The following is a 27,883-nucleotide window of genomic DNA, read 5'->3' on the forward strand; positions in this document are numbered from 1 at the left end:
GAGAATAATTGCATAGTAGGTTTGTGGTAAAGATTAAAGGACATAATGCCTCTGAAGGCAAAAAGTATTGAGTGACCTAGTCACCTTGAGAATTTCATCCCTAAAGAGGGTCTACAGCCCAATTCGAAAAGATACATGTACCCCAATGTTCACAGCAGCACTACTTACAATAGCCAAGACATGAAAGCAACCTAAACATGCATCGACAGATGAATGGATAAAGAACATGTGGTACCTATATACAATTGAATATCACTCAGCCATAAAAAGGAATGAGGGACTTCCCTGGTGGTCCAGTGGTTAAGACTCCACGCTCCCAATGCAGGGGGCCCAGGTTCAATCCCTGGTCAGGGATCTAGATCCCGCATGTTGCAACTAAGACCTGGCACAGCCAAATAAATAAATATTTTTAAAAAATGAAATAATGCCATTTGCAGCAACATGGATAGACCTAGAGATTATCATACTAAGTGAAGAAAGTCAGAGATAGAAAAATATCATATGATATCACTTATATGTGGAATCTAAAATATGACACAAATGAACTTATTTATGAAACAGAAAGACTCACAGACATCGAAAACAAACTTACGGATACCAAAGGGGAAAGTGGGTGGCGGAGGAATAAATTAGGAGTATGGGATTAACAGAGACATACTACTATATGTAAAATAGATAAACAACAAGGACCTACTGCATAGCACAGGAACTATATTCAGCATCTTGTAATAAACTATAATGGAAAAGAATCTGAAAAAAATATATATGTATCTGTATATCTGAATCACTTTGTTGTACACTAAAACTAATACAACATTGTAATTCAGCTATACTTCAGTTTAAAAAAATTAATAAAAAAAATTTTAAAGAGGGCTTATGGGGATAGTTTTGGCATTTTAGGCCTAATAACACCTAGAGCAGAGAGAGAAATTCTAAAGTAAATTCTTAATTTAGCACTTTTTCTTTATTGGTTGGACCTTAAGAACATAATGCAAGTATAGACCTATTATAGCTCCTTTCCTAAAGAATAGGAGTAGCTCTAATTCTTCTGGAGAGAATTTTTAAAAATTCTGCTGTGGTTTTACATTTATTTAAAATTATTTATTTATTTATTTTATTTATTTATTTATCTATTTATTGGCTGCATCGGGTCTTAGTTGCGGCATGCGGGATCTTTCTTTGCAGCGTGCAGTCTCTTCGTTGCAGTGCACAGGCTTCTCTCTAGTTGTGGCGCCTGGGCTCCAGAGCGCGTGGACTCTCTAGTTGTGGTGTGAGCGCTCAGTAGTTGCTGCACGCAGGCTTAGTTTCCTGGCAGCACGTGGGATCTTAGTTCTCCGACCAGGGATTGAACCAGCGTCCCCTGCATTGCAAGACGGATTCTTTTTTTTTTTAATTAAAGATTTGTTTTTAATTAATTTATTTGATTTATTTTTGGCTGCATCGGGTCTTAGTTGCAGCATGCGGGATCTTTGTTGAGGCATGTGGGATCTTCATTGTGGTGCACAGGCTCCCCTCTAGTTGTGGCACGCAGGCTTCAGGGTACATGGGCTCTGTAGTTGTGGCGCTCAGGTTCCAGAGTGCGTGGGCTCTGTAGTTTGCAGCAGGCGGGCTCTAGTTGAGGTGCGCGAGCTCAGTAGTTGTGGCACACGGGCTTAGTTGCCCCACGGCATGTGGGATCTTAGTTCCCTGACCAGGGATTGAACCCATGTCCCCTGCATTACAAGGTGGATTCTTTACCACTGGACCACCAGGGAAGTCCCAGCAAGACGGATTCTTAACCACTGGACCACCAGGGAAGTTCCTGGTTTTACATTTTTATTTTATGTACGCCATGTAAAAGTATAGCATAAAATGTGTAAAATATACATTATTATATATCTGATATATGTAAAAATATCTTTAATGTTAAACTAAACAAAAAGTAACCTACTAATTGACTTTGCCTCACCTATTCCTGCTTGAAACTTGCAAAGGAATTAAGACACACAAACCTAAGACTTAATACAGATACTTAGTTGAAAGGAAAAGAATACAGATGTGGTTGCCCTCTCTTGAGGAAACTCTGAGATCTGAGCATGACGATAATAGGTATCATGAGTCTGGGTACCTTGAGCTACTTAGGATCAAACCAAACAGCTCTATATAGCTTAATTCACTGATATATTGTGTTTATTTACACAGTACTGACAAGCAAAGTCACCAGAATTAATAAGCAAGAGAAATTATTCTCTGGCTTCAAAGTTTTGGCATTATCCCTCAGGGATTGACAGAACACAACTACCACAGAGATGTCATAAAGATGCCATCACTATGGTAATGAATCGCCCATCTCACTGACACCTACTACCTAACTTTATATGAGACAGATCACACTTCAGGATCTATTTTCACACCTGCATTGACTAAAGTTACTGAAGACCTTGATCCTTTTCCAAAAAACTAGGTTTCTATAAACATGTCCAAGAATTGTCCTTATCCTTAATGGCATTTTAAGGATTCAATCTCTATTCAAGTGTAAATGAAAAAAACTCAGGATATTTTTTAAAAAGTCAGATTCTTTGGAAAACAGAGCACATTTTCTTCTGAACTTCACTATTATGATTAAGAGTTATAATGACTGAGGTTTCTATTGATCACCAAACAGTAAAAACAAACAAGACGACAAGTCTAGTTGAAACACTTTATTGTTGACTGACTGAAATTTATCATGCTTAAGGTGCTGAAATACTGAGGCACTAGTCAGGAACCTTGTTAGCATGTGTCAGACCCTACCAACTAATTCACACAAAGATTTTATTTTATCTTTTGCCACTTTGTCCAAGACAGTAATGATAGCTTTAGCTGATAGGTAGCAGGCATATGAGTATAGCAGTAGGTCCAGCTCCTTGGTCTGTTGTATTCATATATAAAAAAAAGTTTGGAAAGCTGATAAAGGCATTTCATTAATTAAACCTTAAAACAATTGAAACCAAATCCATGCCAAGGTTCCTGCTTGACACATGTTCCTCAAAAGATATTATCTCTTTCAACATATACAAAGCCAAGAAAGACATATTTAAGGGAAGGAATATCACCTACATAGTATATCAGCTTTTCAACCTGACAGAGAAAAGGCAAAGTTCCTTCATTTAGAAACTGGGTCTCCTCTTCACATACTCTGCCAAAATACACAGTCTGACCAAAAGATGTAGGAGTCTTGATAATCTGTTCCTCTTTTAAACCTTGCTAATAAAGATGAATAAATGTTCATCACATGGACATCGTCTAGTCTAATCAGATGGACCAAACAGGTCACTTTTCAGAACCTATTTTCATATCTAAACTGAGTCACTGCAGACCAATATAGAGCTCATCCTTTTCCAAAAAACTACTATCTCTGTAATACTTCTGGGGAAGTACATCATTGGGAAGGCACAATGCAATTTAAGAAATGAATTGCTACATCCACCATGGCTTGAATAGTACTTATATCACTAAGGGCCTTTCCTTTTTCACTAGTTTCATATTCCTAGGCTTTCCTTTTGTTTCTGCAGTGCTTATTAGGAAAACTGAGGCAGAATCCAATAAGAAAGTTCTAGTCAATTTAAAAGACTTTAAATCAGAAATTTTCTGCTGTCATTGGATGAGCAAGTGAGGAATCAACCACAGAAAGTGGACATCCAAGATACCTCTCCTAAAAACCAGTCCCATAATCCTACTATTTGAATTTAGGATCCTAAAGAGGGGATAAGATAAAAATATTATAGTCTATCCCACTATCCAAACTTCTCTCAGAAGCTTAAACCATGCATAAACTATTAAAAATATCAGAGGTATAGCTTCTGTTAGGTGACTACTAATCAGTTTCTCCCAAACTTTGCACACAGTATCTTTTATAGATGAGAATTTATACTTACTGAATGTAAAAATCTAAAATAAGAAAACACTGTGTTAAATCTCTTAATGGTTTTGTTCACATTGTACATTCCCATTTCAAAATAAAAATATTATATATGCATCCCTTATCCCTCTATCCCTCAATATTAATAAAAATATAAAGCTTTAAAACTTTAAAATCTACCAGCATTTATAAATACAATTATATTCAATAAGTTAAATACTTTTCTTTAGAAGATATATTAAGTAAGTGATATATTAACAAAACCTTCTTACCATTTATGATAATGTATCATTAAAATTAAAGAAAGATATGAAAATAGAAGAATGCTCCCGTAAATATAAAAGAATCAGGGGCTGTTAAGTGTGATGGATGGTCCAAGTCCGGATGCCTTGCTTTTGAAACAGAATGCTGGGTTAGGAAGTAAGAGCATTTCCTGGTTAATCACTTAGAAAATTAACTCTTTCCCAGAGTTTCTCCCTGGAATTCCTGACCCATTTAGACCTGTGATCTTGGTTACCTCACATGCCTTTGTTTCTCACACAATTTTCTCTAAAAGGATCACACTGCGACTTGAAACAGATAGACTGAACTCCCCATTGGAGTTGTGCTGACTACTTTTGAGAGTGGCAAGACGACAAATCAGCATACCCACACAGATTATTCTCCGGTACCGTAGATGCAGCTGTTTTTAGATGCTTTTTGACTGTAACAGAAGACCAGGAACTTTCATTTGAAAGGGACCTGGGCAGCAAAAAAAAAAAAAAAAAAAAAAAAAAGGCTGCTAGATGTTTGGTAGTGTGTCAAGGTAAACAATCTGAACTGAACAGCTGTAGTAAATACCAAATTCCCAATTCTCAATTAACAAAATTCTCAATTAACAAAACAAAAATACTTTTTTTCCTTAAAGAACTGAAAGGGCCCCAACAGTGTGTCATGTGCAAGGCTAGTCTGCCTCCAGCTACAGCCAGTGCACAATGTCACGTTTGTCATCCATTCTCACTCTTTTAATTCTTCCTCCTGTGGAAAGTGCTCCTGCTTGCAGGCCACATCCACCAGCAGATGAAGATCTAGAAAGAAAAAGATTTGTTTACTCACTCTTAGCTTCTCGAACTGGAGAGTTCGATAGACAAGTCTTTAGACAAGAAGAACAAGTTGCTATGTTTCACCTGTAGAATAGGCTCTAAAATCACATTATCTCATCAGATTCTCAATTTGGGGGGCATTCCCATACCTCTAAAGCACACAGATGCAGCCCAGTTGTTAACCCAAAGAGACTAACAAAGTTTAAAGTTTCTCTCCTTTTAGTGATGTGGATAAGCCTCTTTTCAACTGACTTTTATTATAAGTGAAAAATTAAGGAAAAGTGTCAAAAAGATCAAAGTGAAATAAACACACACAAATGAAAATTCATTTCTTCGATGCTATAAAAATAGATAGGTGGGTTTTGGGAATATGAAAAAGTAATGCCTTCAGAAATACAATGTTAAAATAAGTAATCACTACCTTTCCAAAGTTGATTGCCTCCAAAAAATTTCCACTTATTGACTAACACAGCTGATTCTCTTATAAAAATGTCTACCTGAATTGTCTGTAAAAAATAAAGTATACCCTTCAAGGAGGTCAAGAAACAAAGAGTGGTCATTAAGAACGGAAAGAAGTAAAAAACTGAGCTCTCAGCTCAGGCACTAGGTTCTTTAACATAAAAAGCTAAGACCATGTACAGAAATAGAGTTAAGTGTTGTATGAAAGGAGAGAGAAGGTTAGCACTCCCCTTGACAAGGATGGAAAAGGCCTTCGGGCCTGACAACACGCATACGGTTAAGGCATTGCCACCTACTTCATGGCATCTAACCACCGTTTTTAGCAACCTCAGTGTCCATTGACAGACGAATGGGTAAAGAAGATGTGGCACATATATACAACGGACTATTACTCAGCCATAAAAAGAAATGAAACTGAGTTATTTGTAGTGAGGTGGATGGACCTAGAGTCTGTCATACAGAGTGAAGTAAGTCAGAAAGAAAAACAAATACCGTATGCTAACACATATATATGGAATCTAAAAAAAAAAAAAAAAGTGGTCATGAAGAACCTAGGGGCAAGATGGAAATAAAGACGCAGACCTACTAGAGAATGGACCTGAGGATATGGGGAGGGGGAAGGGTAAGCTGGGACAAAGTGAGAGAGTGGCTTGGACATATATACATTATCAAATGTAAAATAGATAGCTAGTGGGAAGCAGCTGCATAGCACAGGGAGATCAGCTCGGTGCTTTGTGACCACCTAGAGGGGTGGGATAGGGAGGGTGGGAGGGAGGGAGACGTAAGAGGGAAGAGATATGGGGATATATGTATATGTATAACTGATTCACTTTGTTACAAAGCAGATACTGACACACCATTGTAAAGCAATTATACTCCAATAAAGATGTTAAAAAAAAAAAAAGATGTGGTACATATATACAATGGAATATTACTCAGCCATAAAAAGAGACGAAATTGAGTTATTTGTACTGAGGTGGATGGACCTAGAGTCTGCCATACAGAGTGAAGTAAGTCAGAAAGAGAAAAACAAACACCGTATGCTAACACATATATATGGAATCTAAAACAAAAAACAAACAAAAAAAATGGTTCTGAAGAACCTAGGGGCAGGACAGGAATAAACACCCAGATGTAGAGAATGGACTTGAGGACACAGGGAGGGGGAAAGGTAAGCTGGGACAAAGTGAGAGAGTGGCATGTACACATATACACTACCACATGTAAAATAGATAGCTAGTGGGAAGCAGCTGCATAGCACAGGGAGATCAGCTCGGTGGTTTGTGACCACCTAGAGGGGTGGGATAGGGAGGTTGGGAGGGGAGGAGATATGGGGATATAGGTATATGTATAGCTGATTCACTTTGTTATAAAGCAGAAACTAACACACCATTGTAAAGCAATTATACTCCAATAAAGATGTTTAAAAAAAAAAAAAAAGAAAAAGAGTTAAATGGCCTATCTGAATAACATAGGCAGAAATGAAGGAATCCTAATGTGGCTTCTAGATTCAGTCTAATTAGTTTACAATTTCTAGAGCAACATGTCCAGGGAGCCTTTTTCAGGTTGATTTTTAGGCTTACAATTTTGTCCTAGTAGCATTTTGGAGTTAAACTAAGTTATACAGAATGAGTCCTTTATTTCCTACTAGACATAGAGACTTTTGTTACTATATTTGTAGAACACAACCTCTGTAGGATTGATCAACAGCCTGGGCAAGACAGCTGATACAATAAAATAATTCTACTACCATCTATGAGTAAATCTAGAGGGCATTTGGAACAATATCAAATTTTTGCCATATTTTGTGAAAGGAAGACCAATCACTAGGAGAAGGTACTAGCTCATCTGGTGAACAACACTACAACCTATCCATAAAGAACAAGCAATTTCAGAATTCCCTGGCAGTCCAGTGGTTAGGGCTCCAAGCTTCCACTGCAGGGGGAAGGGGTCAGTCCCTGGTTGGGGAACTAAGATCCTGCATGCTGTGCTGTGAGGCCAAAAAAATTTAAAAAAAAAAAAAAAAAAAAAAAGAACAAGCAATCTATCCAGATAAGCATCTTGTAGAGGGAGAACAGACATCAGTTTATCACTTAAAACTGGCTTCTTGTACATCCATGATCATGGCAGCATTATTTACAATAGCCAAAAAGTGAAAGCAATCCAAGTATCCATCGATGGATGAATGGAAAAACAAAATGTGGTAGCTACATATAAGGGAATATTATTTAGCGTTAAAAAGGAAGGAAATTCTGACAAATGCTACAACATGAATGAGCCTTGAAGATATCACGTTAATTGAAATAAGTTAGTCACAAAATGATAAATACTGTATGATTCTACTCATTCATATGAGATAGCTAGGGTTGTCAAATTCATAGAGACAGAAAGTAGAATGGTGGTTGCCAGGGGCTGCAGGGAAGGATGGAATGGATATGGAGTTTCATTTTGGGAAGATAAGAAAAGTTCTGGAGATGGATGGTGGTGATGGTAGTACATAATGTGAATGTACTTAATGCCACTGAATTGTACACTTAAAAACGGTTAAAAAGGTAAATTTTATGTTATGTATATTTTACCACAAAAATGGCTTCTTTACAGTCTAAAGAACAGTGACAATGATTACAGTAATATCTTAATTTATATAACGTCTTTTTTTCAAGCAACTAAAATGCATTATTATAAGGTCATCTAATTAATCCTGAGGAGTGAAGAGATGACTGAAAGAACCTCTACACTATATGACTAATAAGCAAAGCCAATGGTTTCTAAATCTTGCTGCACACTGGAATCACCTGGGGAGCTTTAAAAAAATACTGAGATCGAGGGCTTCTACCCCCATACATTCTGATTTAATTGGTATAGAGTACAACCTAGGCATCAGGATTTTTAAAAGCTGACCAAAGGATACAGAATGAGTAATACCTAATTATGATCATTCTCTAAACACTTCAACTCCATATCAGAATAAGAAGGAGAGGCCATATGGTGATAGAAAATACTAAAATAAGAATTTGGAATATGAATAGACCCAACTGCAACCCTACTTTGAAAGCAGAGTAGGAATTCTTGATAATGACAAAGGTAAAGACTATAAAGCAACTACAGATCTCTTATGGGGAGGCAGACTGAAGAACAACAACAACAAATCCTCTTTTTTTCAGTGAACAAATGTCATTTATTTAATTGAGACTTTATTGTATTGATAGATTCAAATAATGGACAACAGCACATCACAAATAGGCATGTTTAAAGAAACAATAGTCTGTATGGCTCTATAATAGTCTCAGAATGAGTTATGTAGTGTGAGCAACAAACCCTCTTAGCCTTAATGATTGGGCTTTAAAAAAGCATTTGTTGGTACTTCCCTGGTGGTCCAGTGGTTAAGACTCTGCACTCCCAATGCAAGGGGCCCGGGTTCAATCCCTGGTCAGGGAGCTAGACCCCGCAGGCTGCAACAAAGATCCTGTGTGCCACAACTAAGAACCAGTGCAGCCAAATAAATAAACATGTTTTTAAAAAAAGCATTTGGCACACAGCTTCTAATAACAAGCATCTAAACACAATAATTTTATTAAAGTGCGCTTTCTTCATTAACAAAGCTGCCAATCAAGGAATTCAAGTATAGAAACCAATAAAAATGCAAAAAGACAGAGACTAGCCTGATGTTACTAGAGGTTTATAGGACTTCATTCAGAAGAGAACCATGATCCACCAGCGGGCAGACAGCAGAAGCAAGAACTACAATCCTGCAGCCTGCGGAATGAAAGCCACAACCACAGCAAGATAGACAAAATGAAAAAGCGGAAGACTACATCCCAGATGAAGGAACAAGATAAAATCCCAGAAAAACAACTAAATGAAGTGGAGATAGGCAACCTTACAGAAAAAGAATTCAGAATAATGATAGTGAAGATGACCCAGGACCTCGGAAAAAGAATGGAAGCAAAGATGGAGAAGATGCAAGAAATGTTTAACAAAGACGTAGAAGAATTAAAGAACAAACACCTAGAAGAATTAAAGAACAAACAAACAGAGATGAACTATACAATAACTGAAATGAAAAATACACTAGAAGGAATCAATAGCAGAACAACTGAGGCAGAAGAACGGTTAAGTGACCTGGAAGACAGAATGGTGGAAATCACTGCTGCAGAACAGAATAAAGAAAAAAGAATGAAAAGAAATGAAGACAGCCTAAGAGACCTCAGGGACAACATTAAACACACCAACATTCACATTATAGGGGTCCCAGAAGGAGAAGAGAGAGAGAAAGGACACAAGAAAGTATTTGAAGAGATTATAGTTGAAAACTTCCCTAACATGGGAAAGGAAAGAGCCTCCCAAGTCCAGGAAGTGCAGACAGTCCCAGGCAGGATAAACCCAAGGAGAAACATACTGAGACACACAGTAATCAAACAGACAAAAATTAAAGACAAAGAAAAATTATTAGAAGCAACAAGGGGAAAATGACAAATAATACACAAAGGAATCTCCACAAGGTTAACAGCTGATTTCTCAGCAGAAACTCTGCAAGCCAGAAGGGAGTGGCATGATACATTTTAAGTCATGAAAGGGAAGAACCTACAACCAAGAATACTCTACCCAGCAAGGATCTAATTCAGATTCAACGGAGAAATCAAAAGCTTTACAAACAAGCAAAAGCTAAGAGAATTCAGCACCACCAAACCAGCTCTACAACAAATGCTAAACGAACTCCTCTAAGTGAGAAACACAAGAGAAGATAAGGACCTACAAAAACAAACCCATAACAATTAAGAAAATGGTAATAGGAACATACATATCAATAATTACCTTAAATGTGAATGGATTAAATGCTCCAACCAAAAGACACAGGCTCGCTGAATGGATACAAAAACAAGACCCATACATATGCTGTCTACAAGAGACCCACTTCAGACCTAGGGATGCATACAGACTGAAAGTGAGGGGATGGAAAAAGATATTCCATGCAAATGGAAGTCAAAAGAAAGCTGGAGTAGCAATACTCATAACAGATAAAACAGACTTTAAAATAATGTTACAAGAGACAAGGAAGGACACTACATAATGATCAAGGGATCAATCCAAGAAGAAGATATAACAATTTTAAATATATATGCACGCAACATAGGAGTACCTCAATACATAAGGCAAATGCACCCAACATAGGAGCACCTCAATACATAAGGCAACTGCTAACAGCTATAAAAGAGGAAATCGACAGTAACACAATAACAGCAAGGGACTTTAACACCTCACTTACAACAATGGACAGATCAGCCAGACAGAAAATTAATAAGGAAACACAAGCTTTAAATGACACAATAGACCAGATAGATTTAATTGATATTTATAGGACATTCCATCCAAAAACAGCAGATTACACTTTCTTCTCAAGTGCTCCTGGAACATTCTCCAGGATAGATCACATCTTGGGTCACAAATCAAGCCTCAGCAAATTTAAGAAAATTGAAATTGTATCAAGCATCTTTTCTGACCACAATGCTATGAGATTAGAAATAAATTACAGGAAAAAAACGTAAAAAACACAAACACATGGAGGCTAAACAATACACTATTAAATAGCCAAGAGATCACTGAAGAAATCAAAGAGGAAATAAAAAAATACCTAGAGACAAATGACAATGAAAACACGACGATCCAAAACGTATGAGATGCAGCAAAAGCAGTTCTAAGAGGGAAGTTCATAGCAATACAATCCTACCTCAAGAAACAAGAAAAATCTCAAACAATCTAACCTTACACCTAAAGGAACTAGAGAAAGAACAAACAAAACCTGAAGTTAGGAGAAGGAAAGAAATCATAAAGATCAGAGAAGAAATAAATGAAATAGAAACAAAGAAAACAATAGCAAAGAGCAACAAAACTAAAAGCTGGTTCTTTGAGAAGATAAACAAAATTGATAAACCATTAGCCAGACTCATCAAGAAAAAGAGGGAGAGGACTCAAATCAATAAAATTAGAAATGAAAAAGGAGAAGTTACAACAGACACCGCAGAAATACAAAGTATCCTAAGAGACTACTACAAGCAACTCTGTGCCAATAAAATGGACAACCTAGAAGAAATGGACAAATTCTTCGAAAGGTATAACCTTCCAAGACTGAACCAGGAAGAAATAGAAAATGTAAACAGACAAATTGCAAGCACTGAAATTGAGACTCTGATAAAAAATCTTCCAACAAACAATAGTCCAGGACCAGATGGCTTCACAGGTGAATTCCACCAAACATTTAGAGAAAAGCTAATAACCATCCTTCTCAAACTCTTCCAAAAAATTGCAGAGGAAGGAACACTCCCAAACTCATTCTATGAGGCCACCATCACCCTGATACCAAAACCAAAGATACTACAAAAAAAGAAAATTACAGACCAATATCACTGATGAATATAGATGCAAAATCCTCAACAAAATACTAGCAAACAGAATCCAACAACACATTAAAAGGATCATACACCATGATCAAGTGGGATTTATCCCAAGGATGTAAGGATTCTACAGTATATGCAAATCAATCAATGTGATACACCATATTAACAAATTGAAGGATAAAAACCATATGATCATCTCAATAGATGCAGAAAGAGCTTTTGACAAAATTCAACACCCATTTATGATAAAAACCCTCCAGAAAGTAGGCATAGAGGAACCTCCCTCAACATAATAAAGGCCATATACGACAAACCCACAGCAAACATCATTCTCAATGGTGAAAAACTGAAAGCATTTCCTCTAAGATTAGGAACAAGACAAGGATGTCCACTCTTGCCACTATTATTCAACATAGTTTTGGAAGTCTTAGCCATGGCAATCAGAGAAGAAAAAGAAATAAAAGGAATACAAATTGGAAAAGAAGAAGTAAAACTGTCACTGTTTGCAGATGACATGATACTATACATAGAGAATCCTAAAGATGCTACCAGAAACTACTAGAGCTAATCAATGAATCTGGTAAAGTTGCAAGATACAAAATTAATGCACAGAAATCTCTTGCATTCCTATACACTAACAATGAACGATCAGAAGAAGAAACTAAGGAAACAGTCCCATTCACCATTGCAACAAAAAGAATAAAATACCTAGGAATAAACTTACCTAAGGAGACAAAAGACCTGTACTCAGAAAACTGTAAAACAATGATGAAAGAAATCAAAGATGACACAAACAGATGGAGAGATATACCATGTTCTTGGATTGGAAGGATCAACATTGTGAAAATGACTATACTACCCAAAGCAATCTACAGATTCAATTCAATCCCTATCAAACTACCAATGGCATTTTTCACAGAAATAGAACAAAAAATTTCACAATTTGTACAGAGACACAAAAGACCCCAAATAGCCAAAGCAATATTGAGGGAAAAACACGGAGCTGGAGGAATCAGACTCCTTGACTTCAGACTATACTACAAAGTTACAGTAATCAAGACAATATGGTACTGGCACAAAAACAGAAATATAGATCAATGGAACAGGATAGAAAGCCCAGAGATAAACCCACGAACCTATGGTCAACTAATCTATGACAAAGGAGTCAAGGATATACAATGGAGAAAAGACAGTCTCTTCAATAAGTGGTGCTGGGAAAACTCAACAGCTACATGTAAAAGAATGAAATTAGAACACTCCCTAACACCATACACAAAAATAAACTCAAAATGGATTAGAGACCTAAATGTAAGACCGGACACTATAAAACTCTTAGAGGAAAACATAGGAAGAACACTCTCTGACATAAATCACAGCAAGATCTTTTTTGACCCACCTCCTAGAGTAATGGATATAAAAACAAAAATAAACAAATGGGACCTAATGAAACTTAAAAGCTTTTGCACAGCAAAGGAAACTATAAACAAAACAAAAAGACAACCCTCAGAATGAGAGAAAATATTTGCAAACGAAGCAACGGACAAAGGATTAATCTCCAAAATATATAAACAGCTCATTCAGCTCAGTATTAAAGAAACAAACAACCCAATCCAAAAATGGGCAGAAGACCTAAATAGACATTTCTCCAAAGAAGACATACAGATGGCCAAGAGGCACATGAAAAGCTGCTCAACGTCACTAATTATTAGAGAAATGCAAATCAAAACTACAATGAGGTATCACCTCACACCAGTTAGAATGGGCATCATCAGAAAATCTACAAACAATAAATGCTGGAGGGGGTGTGGAGAAAAGGGAACCCTCTTGCACTGTTGGTGGGAATGTAAATTGATACAGCCACTATGGAGAACAGTGTGGCGGTTCCTTAAAAAACTAAAAATAGAATTACCACATGACCCAGCAATCCCACTACTGGGCATATACCCAGAGAACACCATAATTCAAAAAGACACATGCACCCCAATGTTCATTGCAGCACTATTTACAATAGCCAGGTCATGGAAGCAACCTAAATGTCCATCGACCGACGAATGGATAAAGCAGATGTGATACATATACACAATGGAATATTACTCAGCCATAAAAAGGAATGAAACTGGGTCATTTGTAGAGACGTGGATGGATCTAGAGACTGTCATACAGAGTGAAGTCAGAAAGAGAAAAACAAACATTGTATATTAACGCATATATGTGGAGTCTAGAAAAATGGTACAGATGAACTGGTTTGCTAGGCAGAAACAGAGACACAGATGTAGAGAACAAATGTATGGACACCAAGGGGGGAAAGTTGGGGGGGGGGAGAATTAGGAGATTGGGATTGACATATATACACTAATATGTATAAAATAGATAGCTAATAAGAACCTGCTGTATAGTACAGGGAACTCCACTTTGCTGTACAGTAGAAACTAACACAACATTGTAAAACAACTACACCCCAATAAAAAAATAAAATAAAATACATAGAGAGAGAAAAAAAATTAAAAAAAGAAGAGAACCTTGTATACTCATCAGAGAAGACAAGTGTTTGAGAATCAGTGGCTGAGTTGATTTGAGAGCTGAAAGGCCTCCAGGGACAGAAGCATTGCATCTACTCATTTGGGATTTTTTTTTTTGGCCGCACCACGCAGCTTGTGGGATTTTTTTTTTTTTAATTTTTTTTTTCATCAGTTTTATACAAATCAGTGTATACATGTCAATCCCAATCACCTAATTCAGCACACCACTATCCCCACCCCACCGCAGTTTTCCCCCCTCGGTGTCCATATGTCTGTTCTCTACATCTGTGTCTCAACTTCTGCCCTGCAAACCGGCTCATCTGTACCATTTTTCTAGGTTCCACATACATGCGTTAACATACGATATTTGTTTTTCTTTTTCTGACTTACTTCACTCTGTATGACAGTCCCTAGATCCCTCCATGTCTCAACAAATGACTCAATTTCGTTCCTTTTTATGGCTGAGTAATATTCCATTGTATATGGAAGATGTACCACATCTTCTTTATCCATTCATCCGTCGATGGGCATTTAGGTTGCTTCCATGACCTGGCTATTGTAAATAGTGCTGCAGTGAACATTGGGGTGCATGCGTCTTTTTGAATTACGGTTTTCTCTGGGTATATGCCCAGTAGTGGGATTGCTGGGTCATATGGTAATTCTATTTTTAGTTTTTTAAGGAACCTCCATAATGTTCTCCATAGTGGCTGTATCAATTTACATTCCCACCAACAGTGCAAGAGCGTTCCCTTTTCTCCACACCCTCTCCAGCATTTGTTGTTTGTAGATTTTCTGATGATGCCCATTCTAACTGGTGTGAGGTGATACCTCATTGTAGTTTTGATTTGCATTTCTCTAATAATTAGTGATGTTGAGCAGCTTTTCATGTGCTTCTTGGCCATCTGTATGTCTTCTTTGGAGAAATGTCTATTTAGGTCTTCTGCCCATTTTTGGATTGGGTTGTTTGTTTCTTTAATACTGAGCTGAATGAGCTGTTTATATATTTTGGAGATTAATCCTTTGTCCGTTGATTCGTTTGCAAATATTTTCTCCCATTCTGAGGGTTGTCTTTTTGTCTTGTTTATGGTTTCCTTTGCTGTGCAAAAGCTTTGAAGTTTCATTAGGTCCCATTTGCTTATTTTTGTTTTTATTTCCATTACTCTAGGAGGTGGATCAAAAAAGATCTTGCTGTGATTTATGTCAAAGAGTGTTCTTCCTATGTTTTCCTCTAAGCGTTTTATAGTGTCCGGTCTTACATTTAGGTCTCGAATCCATTTTGAGTTCATTTTTGTGTATGGTGTTAGGGAGTGTTCTAATTTCATTCTTTTACATGTAGCTGTCCAGTCTTCCCAGCACCACTTATTGAAGAGACTGTCTTTTCTCCATTGTATATCTTTGCCTCCTTTGTCATAGATTAGTTGACCATAGGTTCGTGGGTTTATCTCTGGGCTTTCTATCTTGTTCCAGCTTGTGGGATTTTAGTTCCCCGCCCACGGATCGAACCCAGGCCCTTGGCAATGAGAGCACGGAGACCTAACCACTGGATGGCCAGGAATTTCCTTGGGAATGTTAACTCCTACTAAGAGCACTCTCTAGGATTTGGAGGCTACTGCCTTAATGAAATCTCATCCATAATCCAATAGCTACAAAATGAGAAGTCCTTTCTTCAGGAATGGATTGAACTTTGCTCTTAAACATTCAGTTTCCCTTAACTATAAAGTAACCCATCAGAACATAAGAGAGGGTAGCTTGCACAATAAGACTGATATCTGGGTGTTATTAGGGTGATTAATATCTGGCTGATATTACCCTATCTCGGTTTAGGGTAATATCATTGTAGAAATTGGAGCAGCATTATTGAGTCTAATTTTCTGCACCTCTTGATGTTGTTTTATCCAAAAGGTATTTTCTTAAGTCAACACGTGTTCAAAAGGCCTACACATAGCATGGCAATGACTGATTAACAACCTCCTTCTAACAAAACGCACATCTATTGAAATCAGTACAATCTGGATACCTAACCAACTTGAAGTCTCCTACTTGAAAAAAAATTCAAAGAAAGCTTAAAGTGTAAGAAGATGCCCTAGGGAAGACAAATTTTCAAAATAATTCCGTTACAGAAGGGCACTGATAAGTTCTGGGATACAGGAAACCCCTGTTCGATGGGATACTGAGCAACATAATGACATTCCAACAGTTAACGGTAGAATCATAGTACTTCAGAATTTAGGGCCAAAGGAGTCTTTAGAGGTGATTTCAAGAAATTCTCTTATTTTTACCATAAATAATGTGAGAGTTGGAACTTTATTGAGGGGAGGTACTCCTAATGATAGTGACAGTTGAAATTTAAGTGATACTTTAGAAATTTTACATTTAGTTCCTATCTTTAATACTTTAAACTTGGATTTAGTATACATCAAAATAAAAAATATTTAGTCATCTACAAAAACTAAACTGAATACTAGTTCATTCTTAGTCCTCCCACAAGTATCTACTGACTCTTTTTTTTTTTTTTTTTTTTAGTGCTGAAACCCGGGAACAAACCAGGGACCCCTCCTGACTCTTAATGGCTTCTCTGGCCATCAATGATCAGGACTGTGAAAAATTAGAAGCTAAGAATGAGGACTTTCTAATACAGGGTGCAACAGACTGAATGTTTATATCTCCTCAAAATTCATGTATTAAAACCGAACCCCCAATGTGATGGTGTTAGAAAGTGGGACTCTGGGGAGGTGATTTAGGTCCTGAGGGTGGAGCTCTTATGAATGAGATTAGTGTCCTTATAACAGAGACCCCAGAGAGCTCCTCTGTCCCTTCTGCCATGTGAGGACACAGCAAGAAGACGGCAGTCTATGAGCCAGGAAACAGGCTCTCACCAGACACTGAATCTGTTCACACCTTGATCCTGGATTTCCCAGCCTCCAGAACTGTGAGAAAAAAAATTCTGTTATTTATAAGCCACCTAGTCTATGGTATTTTTGTCATAGCAGCAGAATGAAGTAAGACACAGAGTAGGCAAACTTTTTCTGTAAGGAGCCAGATAGCAAATACTTTAGGCTTTATGGGCCACATGGCCTCTATTGCAACTACTCAACTCTGCTGATGCAGTATGAAACCACAGATAATACGTAAATGTATGGTATGGTCATGTGTTCCAATTCAACTTTATTTATGGACACTGAAATTTGAATCATTTTCATGTGTCATGAAATCTTCTTCTTTTGATCCCCCCCAACCATTTAAAATGTAAAAAAATTTACTTAGCTTAGCTACATGCTTAGCTTGCAGGCCATATAAAAACAACCAGTGAGTTAGATTTGGCCCATAGGCCATAGTTTACCAACTCCTGCTCTAATAGCACACACCACAGCTTTAATCAAGAGAAACTTAACCAAAATAGGAGAATATTTCATCAAATCGAAAATTATTATACAGTTGTCCAAAAAATTATCTTTTCTCCAAAGAAGATCTACAAATGTCCAACAAGCACATGAAAAGATGCTTAACATCATTAGTCACGAGGGAAATGCAATCAAACCCACAATAAGATAGATACCACTTCACACCTACTTAGGATGACTATAGTAATAATAAAAAGCGGAAAATAACAAGTGCTAGGGAGGATGTGGAGAAATGGGGAGTCTTGTACATTGCTGGTGGGAATGTAAAACGGTTCAGCCGGGCTTCCCTGGTGGCGCAGTGGTTGAGAATCTGCCTGCCAATGCAGGGGACACGGGTTCGCGCCCTGGTCTGGGAAGATCCCACATGCCACGGAGCAACTGGGCCCGTGAGCCACAATTACTGAGCCTGCGCGTCTGGAGCCTGTGCTCCGCAACAAGAGAGGCCGCGATGGTGAGAGGCCCGCGCACCGCGATGAAGAGTGGTCCCCACTTGCCGCAACTAGAGAAAGCCCTCACACGGAAACGAAGACTCAACAGTCATAAATAAATAAATAAAAGAATGTGAATTCCTTTAAAAAAAAAGCAAACTGGGCTATTCATTTCAGTAACAGTCAAGTGGTCTTAGTTTGCATTCAATTTCCAATCAGTTTCTCAATCTATTTCATCTGAAGTCTTCACATTACCCACTATAAAAAATACCTATTTATTTAAAAAAAAAAAAAAAAAAACGGTTCAGCCATTATGGAAAATAGCTTGGCAGTTCCTCAGTAGTTAAACATAGAATTACCAAATGATCCAGCAATTCCACTCCTAGGTATATCCCCAAAAGAATTGATATCAGATACTCAAATACATGTACAATGTTTATAGCAGCACTATTCACCATAGCCAAAAGGTAGAAACAGCCCAAATGCCCATCAGCAGATGAGTGGATAAAAAATTGTCATATATACATACAACGTAATACTATTTAGCCATAAGAAGGAATGAAGTTCTGATAAACATGCTACCTTGTGGATGAACTTTGAAAACATCATGCCAAGTGAAATAAACCAGACACAAAAGGTCACACATTGCATGATTTCATTTATACAAAATATCCAGAATAGGTAAATCCATAGAGACGGAACACAGATTGGTGGTTGCCAAGGGCTTGGGGGAGGACGGAACGAACAGCAACTGCTTAATGAATATGGGGTTTTCTTTTGGAGTGATGCAAATGTTTTGGAACTAGATAGAGGTTACACGAACATTGTGAATGTCCTAAATGCCATGGAACTTTTCACTTTAAAGTGGTTAATTTTCTGTTATGTGAATTTCCCCTAAAAATGTATACTTTCCTATCAGTTTGAAATGATGGGACAAAAAGAAGGGGAAAGTAGAAAATGGCCATAAGAAAATAAAACTCATAACCAAACATATCTCAGTTTTCAATGTCAGAGCATAGTAACGAAACATAGGATGGTTATGTTTAGTAAGACATATGCAATTCTTAGTTCCAGCAGAATAGAACTGTATAGGACACTACTTTTGTATCCCTAGTGTACCTAGCACTGTAGCAACCCCAGAGTAGTTGTTAATAAGCACTCATTAAAAGCAACCTATGGGTTGAATTTGACTCCCCAGATGTTCAAAACTTATCTTTCACTGGCTAATTAAAGATTGCTCATTGAGACAGAAAGTAAAATAGGTTTTCCAGGGTCTGGGGGGAGGAGAGGAGTAGGAATTGTTTAGTGAGTACAGAGTTTCAGTTTTGCAAGATGAAAAGAGTTCTGGAGATGGATGGTGGTGATGGTAGCAGAACAATGTTGATGTACTTAATGCCACTGAACTATACACTTAAAAATGGTTAAGATGGTAAACTTTATGTTATGTGTATTTTACTACAATTTTTTTTAAGATTGCTTTTTTCCAAGGATCTTTTTTAAAAAGTATATTAGTAAGATAACAGTGTATAAACATTGAGTGCCACAGGTAATACTCCAGGTGCTGGAGATACAGCAATGAACAAAACAAAATCCTTGCCCTCATGGAACTAACCTTCTAGAGGGGGAGAAAAATAATAAATATAAAATGTCAAGTAGTGATGAACATTATAGAAGAAAACCAAGGAAAAAAGAATAGGGACTGAAGGAGGGCAGGACATGGAGAATAGGGTGCTATTACAGACAGTAGGATCAGGAAGGTTCCTATAATGAGCTGGCATTTGAGTAGAGAACTGAATGAAATGAAGGAGCAAGCCAGGTGAATACCTGGGTGAAGAACATTTCGGGCAGAAGGAACAGCAAGTGTGAAGGCAGGACCATGCTTGGTGCGTTCAAACAATAGTGAAGACGCTGCTATGGCTGGAATAGATGAAAGAGATAGAAGGTGGTAGGAGATAAAGTCAGAGCGGTTGCCAGGAGCCAAATCATAGTAAGGATTTTTAGATTTTATTCTAAATGTGATGGAAAACCACTGGAAAAATTTAAACAGGGAAATAATTTTAAAGTATCACTCTGATTGCTGTGTGGAGAAAAAACTGTAGGGGCACACAGTGGAAGCAGAAAGATCTAGGCAAGAGATGTAGTGGCTTGGACCATGGTGATAGCATGTAAAGGTGATAAGAAATGGTCAGATTCTGGATCTACACTGAGACAGAGCTGACAGAATTTGCTGATGGGTTGGATGCGGGATGTGAGAGAAGAGAGTCAAGGAAGATTCTAAGACTTTTGGTTGACTAGAGGTGACTAGAAGTATTATTTCCTGAAATAAGTAAAACTGGGGAAAGGGTGGCATTATAATGCATTTGGGACACTACTGGACATCCAAACAAAGAAGTGGCAAGGGAAAAAAGGAATGCACATCTGGAGTTCAGAGAAGATAGAGGCTTAGATATAAATTTAGGAGTCACCACTATGAAGACAATAAAAGCAATGAGACTTGTTGATATAACCTAGGAATTGAATAGAGATAGAAGGAAAGGGGTCCAAGAATTGTGCTCTGGGACTCATCAATATTTAGAAGTCAGGGAAGATAAAGAAGATTCAGTAAAAGAAACTACGGAGTGGCCAGTGAGGTTGAAGGAAAACCAGGAAAGGGTGATGTTCCAGAAGCCAAGTGAAGAAAGTATTTCAGGAAGGTTGAGGTAGTCTGTTCAAATGCTGCTGAGGTACAGTCAAGTGGGACTGAGAATGGACCACTGGATTTGGCAACATGGCGGTAATTGGAAACCTTGACAAGAGCAGTTTCAGCTGAGTAGCCGGAATGAAAACCTGACTGGAAAACCTGGTTGAGATAAGGATAGGCTTTCAAAGAGCTTTTCTCTAAGAGGGAGAGAAAAAAGGAGGAGTAGCTGGATGAAAATATGAATGAAGGGAAGGTGAGAGGAATTTCTTTTAACATAGAACCTATGATGGCATGTTTGTATGCTGATGGGAATTATCTAACATAAAAGGTAAGATGTAATTATTGAAGAGTAAGAGGAGATAACTGTTCAGGGCTAAGTCTGTAAGCACACAAAAGGGGACTGTGTACACATATGGGAGGACTGGCTTTCTTCCATTATAATAGGAAGAAAGGCAGAGTGTAGAGTTACACAAGTGGTAGACTGATAAATTTGTTGGTGGAAAGATATGAAAGTTCTCTTCTAGCTGCTTCTATTTTCTCAGTAAGAAACAAGGTCATAGCTGAGAATGAAAAGAGAGGAGTTGTGTTGGAAGTTGGAGCAGAGAGAAGATATGATAAAATGGCTTTGGAAAATGGGGAGTGTACTGACTAGGGAAATATTATAGAACTGCTGGCAACACTAAGAGCCCACATGAATTTAAAGTGAGACCAGTCATTTGAAAAGCATTTGACAGTAATAAACATCAAAATAGTACGTATTATGAAAATAATAATTTTGCTAAAATTCTGTTGCTACCATGTACTTACTATGTGTCAGGCACCATACTAAGCCAGTTACATGTTTTATATAAACATATGTTTTATTATTATCTTCATTTTACAGATGAAGAAACTGAGGCTCAGTGAAGTTAAGTAAATAGCAGAATCCAGATTTTAATTTAATTTTTTCTAATACCAGAAGCTTTCTTCCTATTGACTGTGCTGTACAGCCTCTAATAGATAGTATATAAATTTTATACTGGTTAAAATATAACCAGTATATATTTTATATATATTTATATTTACAAAATATAAATTTTGATTAAAATCTTTTAATGCCACAGGACCTTATATGTAGCCATGTTTTCATAGACCAACTGTTTGTTAGGCTAAGTTCTATCAAGGAAGAATAATTTGCAACTTCATGAACTGTATTTCTCCTTACACTTTCATTACAAAAGCTAACTTTTTAGCAAACAGGTTCTAGTTTAAGCATAAGTTATTTGCTCCCTGCCCCTAATAAAATGAAAATGTGATTTGATGTCATAATAATGCCAACATTTCACAACTCCTCTGTTTCACAGCAGGAAGCCAAGGTCAATTAAGACTCACATGTCAACACCACTGACCAAAGGATTAGGCTTAATTAGCAAAAAAAAAAAAAAAAAAGGAAGAGTTAAAAAAGATAATTAATGTGCTAACTACTTTATCAGTTACACTTACAACCATAAGAGAGGAAATTATTTTAACAGCAGGCACCAGAGTTCCTCTTGGGGAGGTAACAGTCTGTTGAGGAATATATCTTGACAGGTTGTTTTGGTTGGGCAAGATGAGGTCCCAAGGCCTCATTAGGAAACAGAAGAGATTCCTAACCTTCTCTGCCTAAGACACAAAATACAGGGCCTGGTTAAAGAACATGAAAAAAAAAAAAAGATATCAGAGAAGAGAAGGTATGGTTCTAGTACAAGGAAAGAGGACAACATGACAGGAGGCCACATTGACTACTGACAAGGAAAGGTGAGAAAGCGGTAAACTGACTGAAGGCCTTTTAAAAAGAACAATGGCTAACATTCCATTTTAAATTATTTGCAATATTTTAAATGCAAACACTTTCTACCTCACCAAATCTTCAGAAAAGTGTGCTACACATACAAATACCTAATGTAAATGCTCAGGGGAGGGGAGAAATCAAAGTAAGGGGGCTGAGCTCTGCATCTGGTCTGGCAAGGAGCAGACAGAACACCTACAGGAGGTGAGAAATGGATGAATCTAGAATTAAGCAAAAGCAGAAACTCCAAAATAAAAGCCACTGTAAGCCCTAGAAATTCTCAGAAATCTTAGAAAAGCATTTTTGGTGTGGGATAAGGTTAGCTTGAGTCAATCATATCTAAATCTCAAAAGTAGGTTAGTATCTGGGATATAAATTTTTTTCAAAACATTAAATTGCTCATTCCTATTATTTTGAGGCTTTTATATTCATACTATGGAAACTCTTTACAGTATTTAAACTATTTTAAAATTTTTTTCAATTTTAAAAATCTAGAAAAATACAAAAAGGGAGATTTTCCCATAATCCCACCATTGTGTACACTCATACACAAATTTAGAAGTAAAAAAAATACCTCTATACACCTCCAATTCTACTTTCCCGGAGGTGACCACTGTTATATGTATCAGTTTTATTTACTTCCAGACTTTTTTCTATAATTTTACAGTATATATATTTTTTTTGTTCTAGAAAGGGGGTTGTACTAGACACAGTATGCTGCAACTTGCTTCATTCACTTAACATATTACGAACACTTTCTATCTTTCCAAGTAACAACATATCAAGCTACTTTATTTTGTTAAATGGTTGCACAGTGTTTCATTACATGAATTTATCACAGTTTGTCTAATACGCCACTGTCAGGCGTTTATGCTTTTTTCCAAATGTTTGCTATTATAAATAACAGACTACACTGAACTCTGTAGGAGAGATTCCTGGGAATGGGATTCCTGAGTCAAAGCACATAAGCATTTTAGTTATTTACAGATCATGCCAAATTGCCCTCCAAATGGCTCTACAAATTTACATTCCAATTACAGTGTATAGGAGGTTCCTTTTTCCCTACACCTTTATCAACCTGGATATTACCAATAATTTAAGTTTTGTCAGATTGGCAAAAAAAAATTTTTTTTGGTTGATTTATAACTTGCATTTCTCTGATTACTGATTTATCTGAGTGGTTCAACATCTTTCTATACACTTATTGTCATGTGTATTTCTTCAATTGAACTACACATTAATATTATTTTATTTCTTTTTATTGGATTGCTTTATTTCTTAATGATTTGTAGAAGCTTTTATGTATTATGAGTACAATGCTTTATATTTTGTGTTGTAAATATTTTCTCTTAGTTCATGTAACAGAGACTGCTAGTTGTCTCCTAATATTTATTCTTTTTTAAAATCATTGTATTGCTTACACAGGCAAATGGACACAGCTACAGACCACATTTCCCAGTTCCCCTGCAGCCTGTTCCTGTGACTAAGTTCTAGTCAAACTGATGTGAGCATAAGCAATGATCATGCTCATAAAAGGAAGGGATATTTATAGCACCCTGCTGGCTGACATGAGGACAGAGTGGTGGGCCATCTTTAACCATGTGACACCTGAGGGCTAGCAGAGAAAAGCGAAGCTGCCACATCAGCTCTGGACTGTGTCATGAGAAAAAAATAAACTTCTAAATTGTTTAAGACACTGGTTTTTTTGTTTTGTTTTTTACAGTAGCCTAACTTATATGTGGACTAATATGGAATTTGGAATCTATAAGTGACGTGCTGCTGTAATTCAAATTAAAATATGTTGTACTGGCTTAGCAGTCAGACAGCAGGTGGTTAAGACACATCAGGCTAGAACATTGGCGATCTTTGAAATCTATGTCAAAACATTTGGTAAAATCATTGCCTGTGATACCCTGGAAAGCAGACCACACGCCAAGAGAGCATGTAACCATACGAGGAAAGGCTGACAAAATTCACAATGTGTTGGCTGTTTTCTTGACACATTCAGCAAAGCCCTAAAATAAGAGATGAACTCAGGCTAGAGGTAGCCAGTGTGCAAGCAGAGACGGAAGGGAATATTCCTCTGTCTGTGGTTGAAAACCAACTGACTAGCATTCAGTAATTTGGGGTGTGCATCGAAGTACTTTACTATCCCAACTTGAAACGGTAGTAAGAGGTATCTCTAAAGAGGGCCTCAAGCTTTTCTCAAGTATCTCTGATAGACTATGGCAAAGGTGAGATTAAGGGTGTTATCTTCCCAATCAAACGCTCTTTTTCAGATGATCTCAATATGGGTGCCATTAGGTTGAGAGAAGAGGATGGGCAAAGTTTAACTTGATTTTATATATTTAACTTAATTTTTAAGAAACTGCCAAACTGTTTCCAAAAGCGGTTATACTATTTTAAATTCCCACTAGCAGTGTATGAGAGTTCCAGTGCCCTATCAACACCTGGTATGGTCATGTTTTTTTTCCTTTTTAAAAAATTTTAGCCATTCTAATTGGTGTGTACTGATATCTCATTGCAGTTTTTTTTTTTTTTATAAATTTATTTATTTTTGGCTGCGTTGGGTCTTCGTTGCTGCGCGCGGGCTTTCTCTAGTAGCGGCGAGCGAGGGGCTACTCTTCATTGTGATGTGCGGGCTTCTCACTGAGGTGGTTTCTCTTGTTGCAGAGCACGGGCTCTAGGCGCGCGGGCTTCAGTAGTTGTGGCTCGCAGGCTCAGTAGTTGTGGCTCGCGGGCTCTAGAGCGCAGGCTCAGTAGTTGTGGCACACGGGCTTAGTTGCTCCGCGGCATGCGGGATCTTCCCGGACCAGGGCTCAAACCCGTGTCTCCCGCATTGGCAGGCAGACTCTTAACCACTGTGCCACCAGGGAAGCCCCTCATTGCAGTTTTAACCTGACTTCTCTGATGATTAAACATCTATTCATGTGCTTACTGGCCATTTGTGTATCTTTTGTGAAATGTCTGTTCATATCGTACCCCACTTTTGAACTGCACTGTAAGAGTTTTTATATTCTAGATATGTCTTTGTTTTGATATATGTGCTGTCAATATTTTCTCCTAGCCTTTGGCTTGCCTTTTCATTTTCTGAATGATATCTATCAAAGAGCAGAAGTTTTAAATTTTGATGAAATCCAATTTATCATTTTTTTCTTGATTGAGCATACTTTTTGTGTTCTAAGAAATCTTTGCCCAAAGTAGCAAAGCTTGTCTCTTATTTTTTTTCAAAAAGTTTTATAGTTTTAGGTTTTATATTTAGGTCTGTGATTCATTTTCAGTTAATTTTTTTTCTTTTTTTTAATTCCTTTTTTAGTTAATTTTTATGTATGGTGCGAGGTATGGGTCAATTTTTTTAATTTTAGAATTTCATTTATTTTTTTATACAGCAGGTTCTTATTAGTTATCCATTTTATACATATCAGTGTGTACATGTCAATCCCAATCGCCCAGTTCATCCCCCGCCCCCCCCTTTCCCCCCTTGGTGTCCATACGTTTGTTCTCTACATCTGTGTCTCTATTTCTGCCCTGCAAACTGGTTCATATGTACCATTTTTCTAGGTTCCACATATACGCGTTAATATATGATATTTGTTTTTCTCTTTCTGACTTACTTCACTCTGTATGACAGTCTCTAGATCCATCCACGTCTCTGCAAATGACCCAATTTCGTTCCTTTTTATGGTTGAGTAATAGTCCACTGTATATATTTACCACATCTTCTTTATCCATTCGTCTGTCGATGGGCATTTAGGTTGCTTCCATGACCTGGCTATTGTAAATAGTGCTGCAATGAACATTGGGGTGCATGTGTCTTTTTGAATTATGGTTTTCTATGGGTATATGCCCAGTAGTGGGATTGCTGGGTCATATGGTAATTCTATTTTTAGTTTTTTAAGGGACCTCCATACTGTTCTCCATAGTGGCTATATCAATTTACATTCCCACCAACAGTGCTAGAGGGTTCCCTTTTCTTCACACCCTCACCAGCATTTGTTGTTTGTAGATTTTCTGATGATGCCCATTCTAACTGGTGTGAGGTGATAACTCATTGTAGTTTTGATTTGCATTTCTCTAATAATTAGTGATGTTGAGCAGCTTTTCATGTGCTTCTCGGCCATCTGTATGTCTTCTTCGGAGAAATGTCTATTTAGGTCTTCTGCCCATTTTCTGATTGGGTTGTTTGCTTTTTTGATATCGAGCTGCATGAGCTGTTTATATATTTTGGAGATTAATCCTTTGTCCACTGATTTGTTTGCAAATATTTTCTCCCATTCTGAGGGCTGTCTTTTCGTCTTGTTTGTAGTTTCCTTTGTTTTGCAAAAGTTTTTAAGTTTCATTAGGTCCCATTTGTTTATTTTTGTTTTTATATCCATTACTCTAGGAGGTGGATCAAAAAAAGATCTTGCTGGGATTTATGTCAGAGAGTGTTCTTCCTATGTTTTCCTCTAAGAGTTTTATAGTGTCCGGTCTTACATTTAGGTCTCTAATCCATTTTGAGTTTATTTTTGTGTATGGTGTTAGGGAGTGTTCTAATTTCATTCTTTTACATGTAGCTGTTGAGTTTTCCCAGCACCACTTATTGAAGAGACTGTCTTTTCTCCATTGTATATTCTTGACTCTTTTGTCATAGATTAGTTGACCACAGGTATGTGGGTTTATCTCTGGGTTTTCTATCCTGTTCCATTGATCTATATTTCTGTTTTTGTGCCAGTACCATATTGTCTTGATTACTGTAGCTCTGTAGTATAGTCTGATGTCAGGGAGTCTGATTCCTCCAGCTCCGTTTTTTTCCCTCAAGACTGCTTTGGCTATTTCGGGTCTTTTGTGTCTCCATACAAATTTTAAGATTTTTTGTTCTAGTTCTGTAAAAATGCCATTGGTAGTTTGATAGGGATTGCATTGGATCTGTAGATTGCTTTGGGTAATATAGTCATTTTCACAATGTTGATTCTTCCAATCCAAGAACATGGTATATCTCTCCATCTGTTTGTATCATCTTTAATTGCTTTCAGCAGGGTCTTATAGTTTTCTGCATACAGGTTTTTTATCTCCCTAGGTAGGTTTATTCCTAGGTACTTTATTCATTTTGTTGCAATGGTAAATGGGAGTGTTTCCTTAATTTCTCTTTCAGATTTTTCATCATTAGTGTATACGAATGCAAGAGATTTCTGTGCATTAATTTTGTATCCTGCAACTTTACCAAATTCACTGATTAGCTCTAGTAGTTTT

The 27,883-nt window shown here is 37.3% G+C and overlaps 1 protein-coding gene across 1 annotated transcript in view; it reads right to left on the reverse strand.

Moving 5' to 3' along the window:
• Positions 1–1,119: 1,119 nt before the first annotated feature.
• Positions 1,120–27,883, reverse strand: part of HSF5 (heat shock transcription factor 5) — a 54,525-nt gene continuing 27,761 nt past the window's right edge. Inside the window, exon 6 of the mRNA XM_082440136.1 lies at positions 1,120–4,947. Within this exon, the coding sequence (XP_082296262.1) occupies positions 4,877–4,947 (71 nt within the window). The 3' untranslated portion in view covers positions 1,120–4,876. The remainder of the gene's footprint in view (positions 4,948–27,883) is intronic.

Source organism: Balaenoptera physalus (genome assembly GCF_965194825.1).
Source record: "Balaenoptera physalus genome assembly, chromosome: 20".
NCBI classification, from domain to species: Eukaryota; Metazoa; Chordata; class Mammalia; order Artiodactyla; family Balaenopteridae; genus Balaenoptera; species Balaenoptera physalus.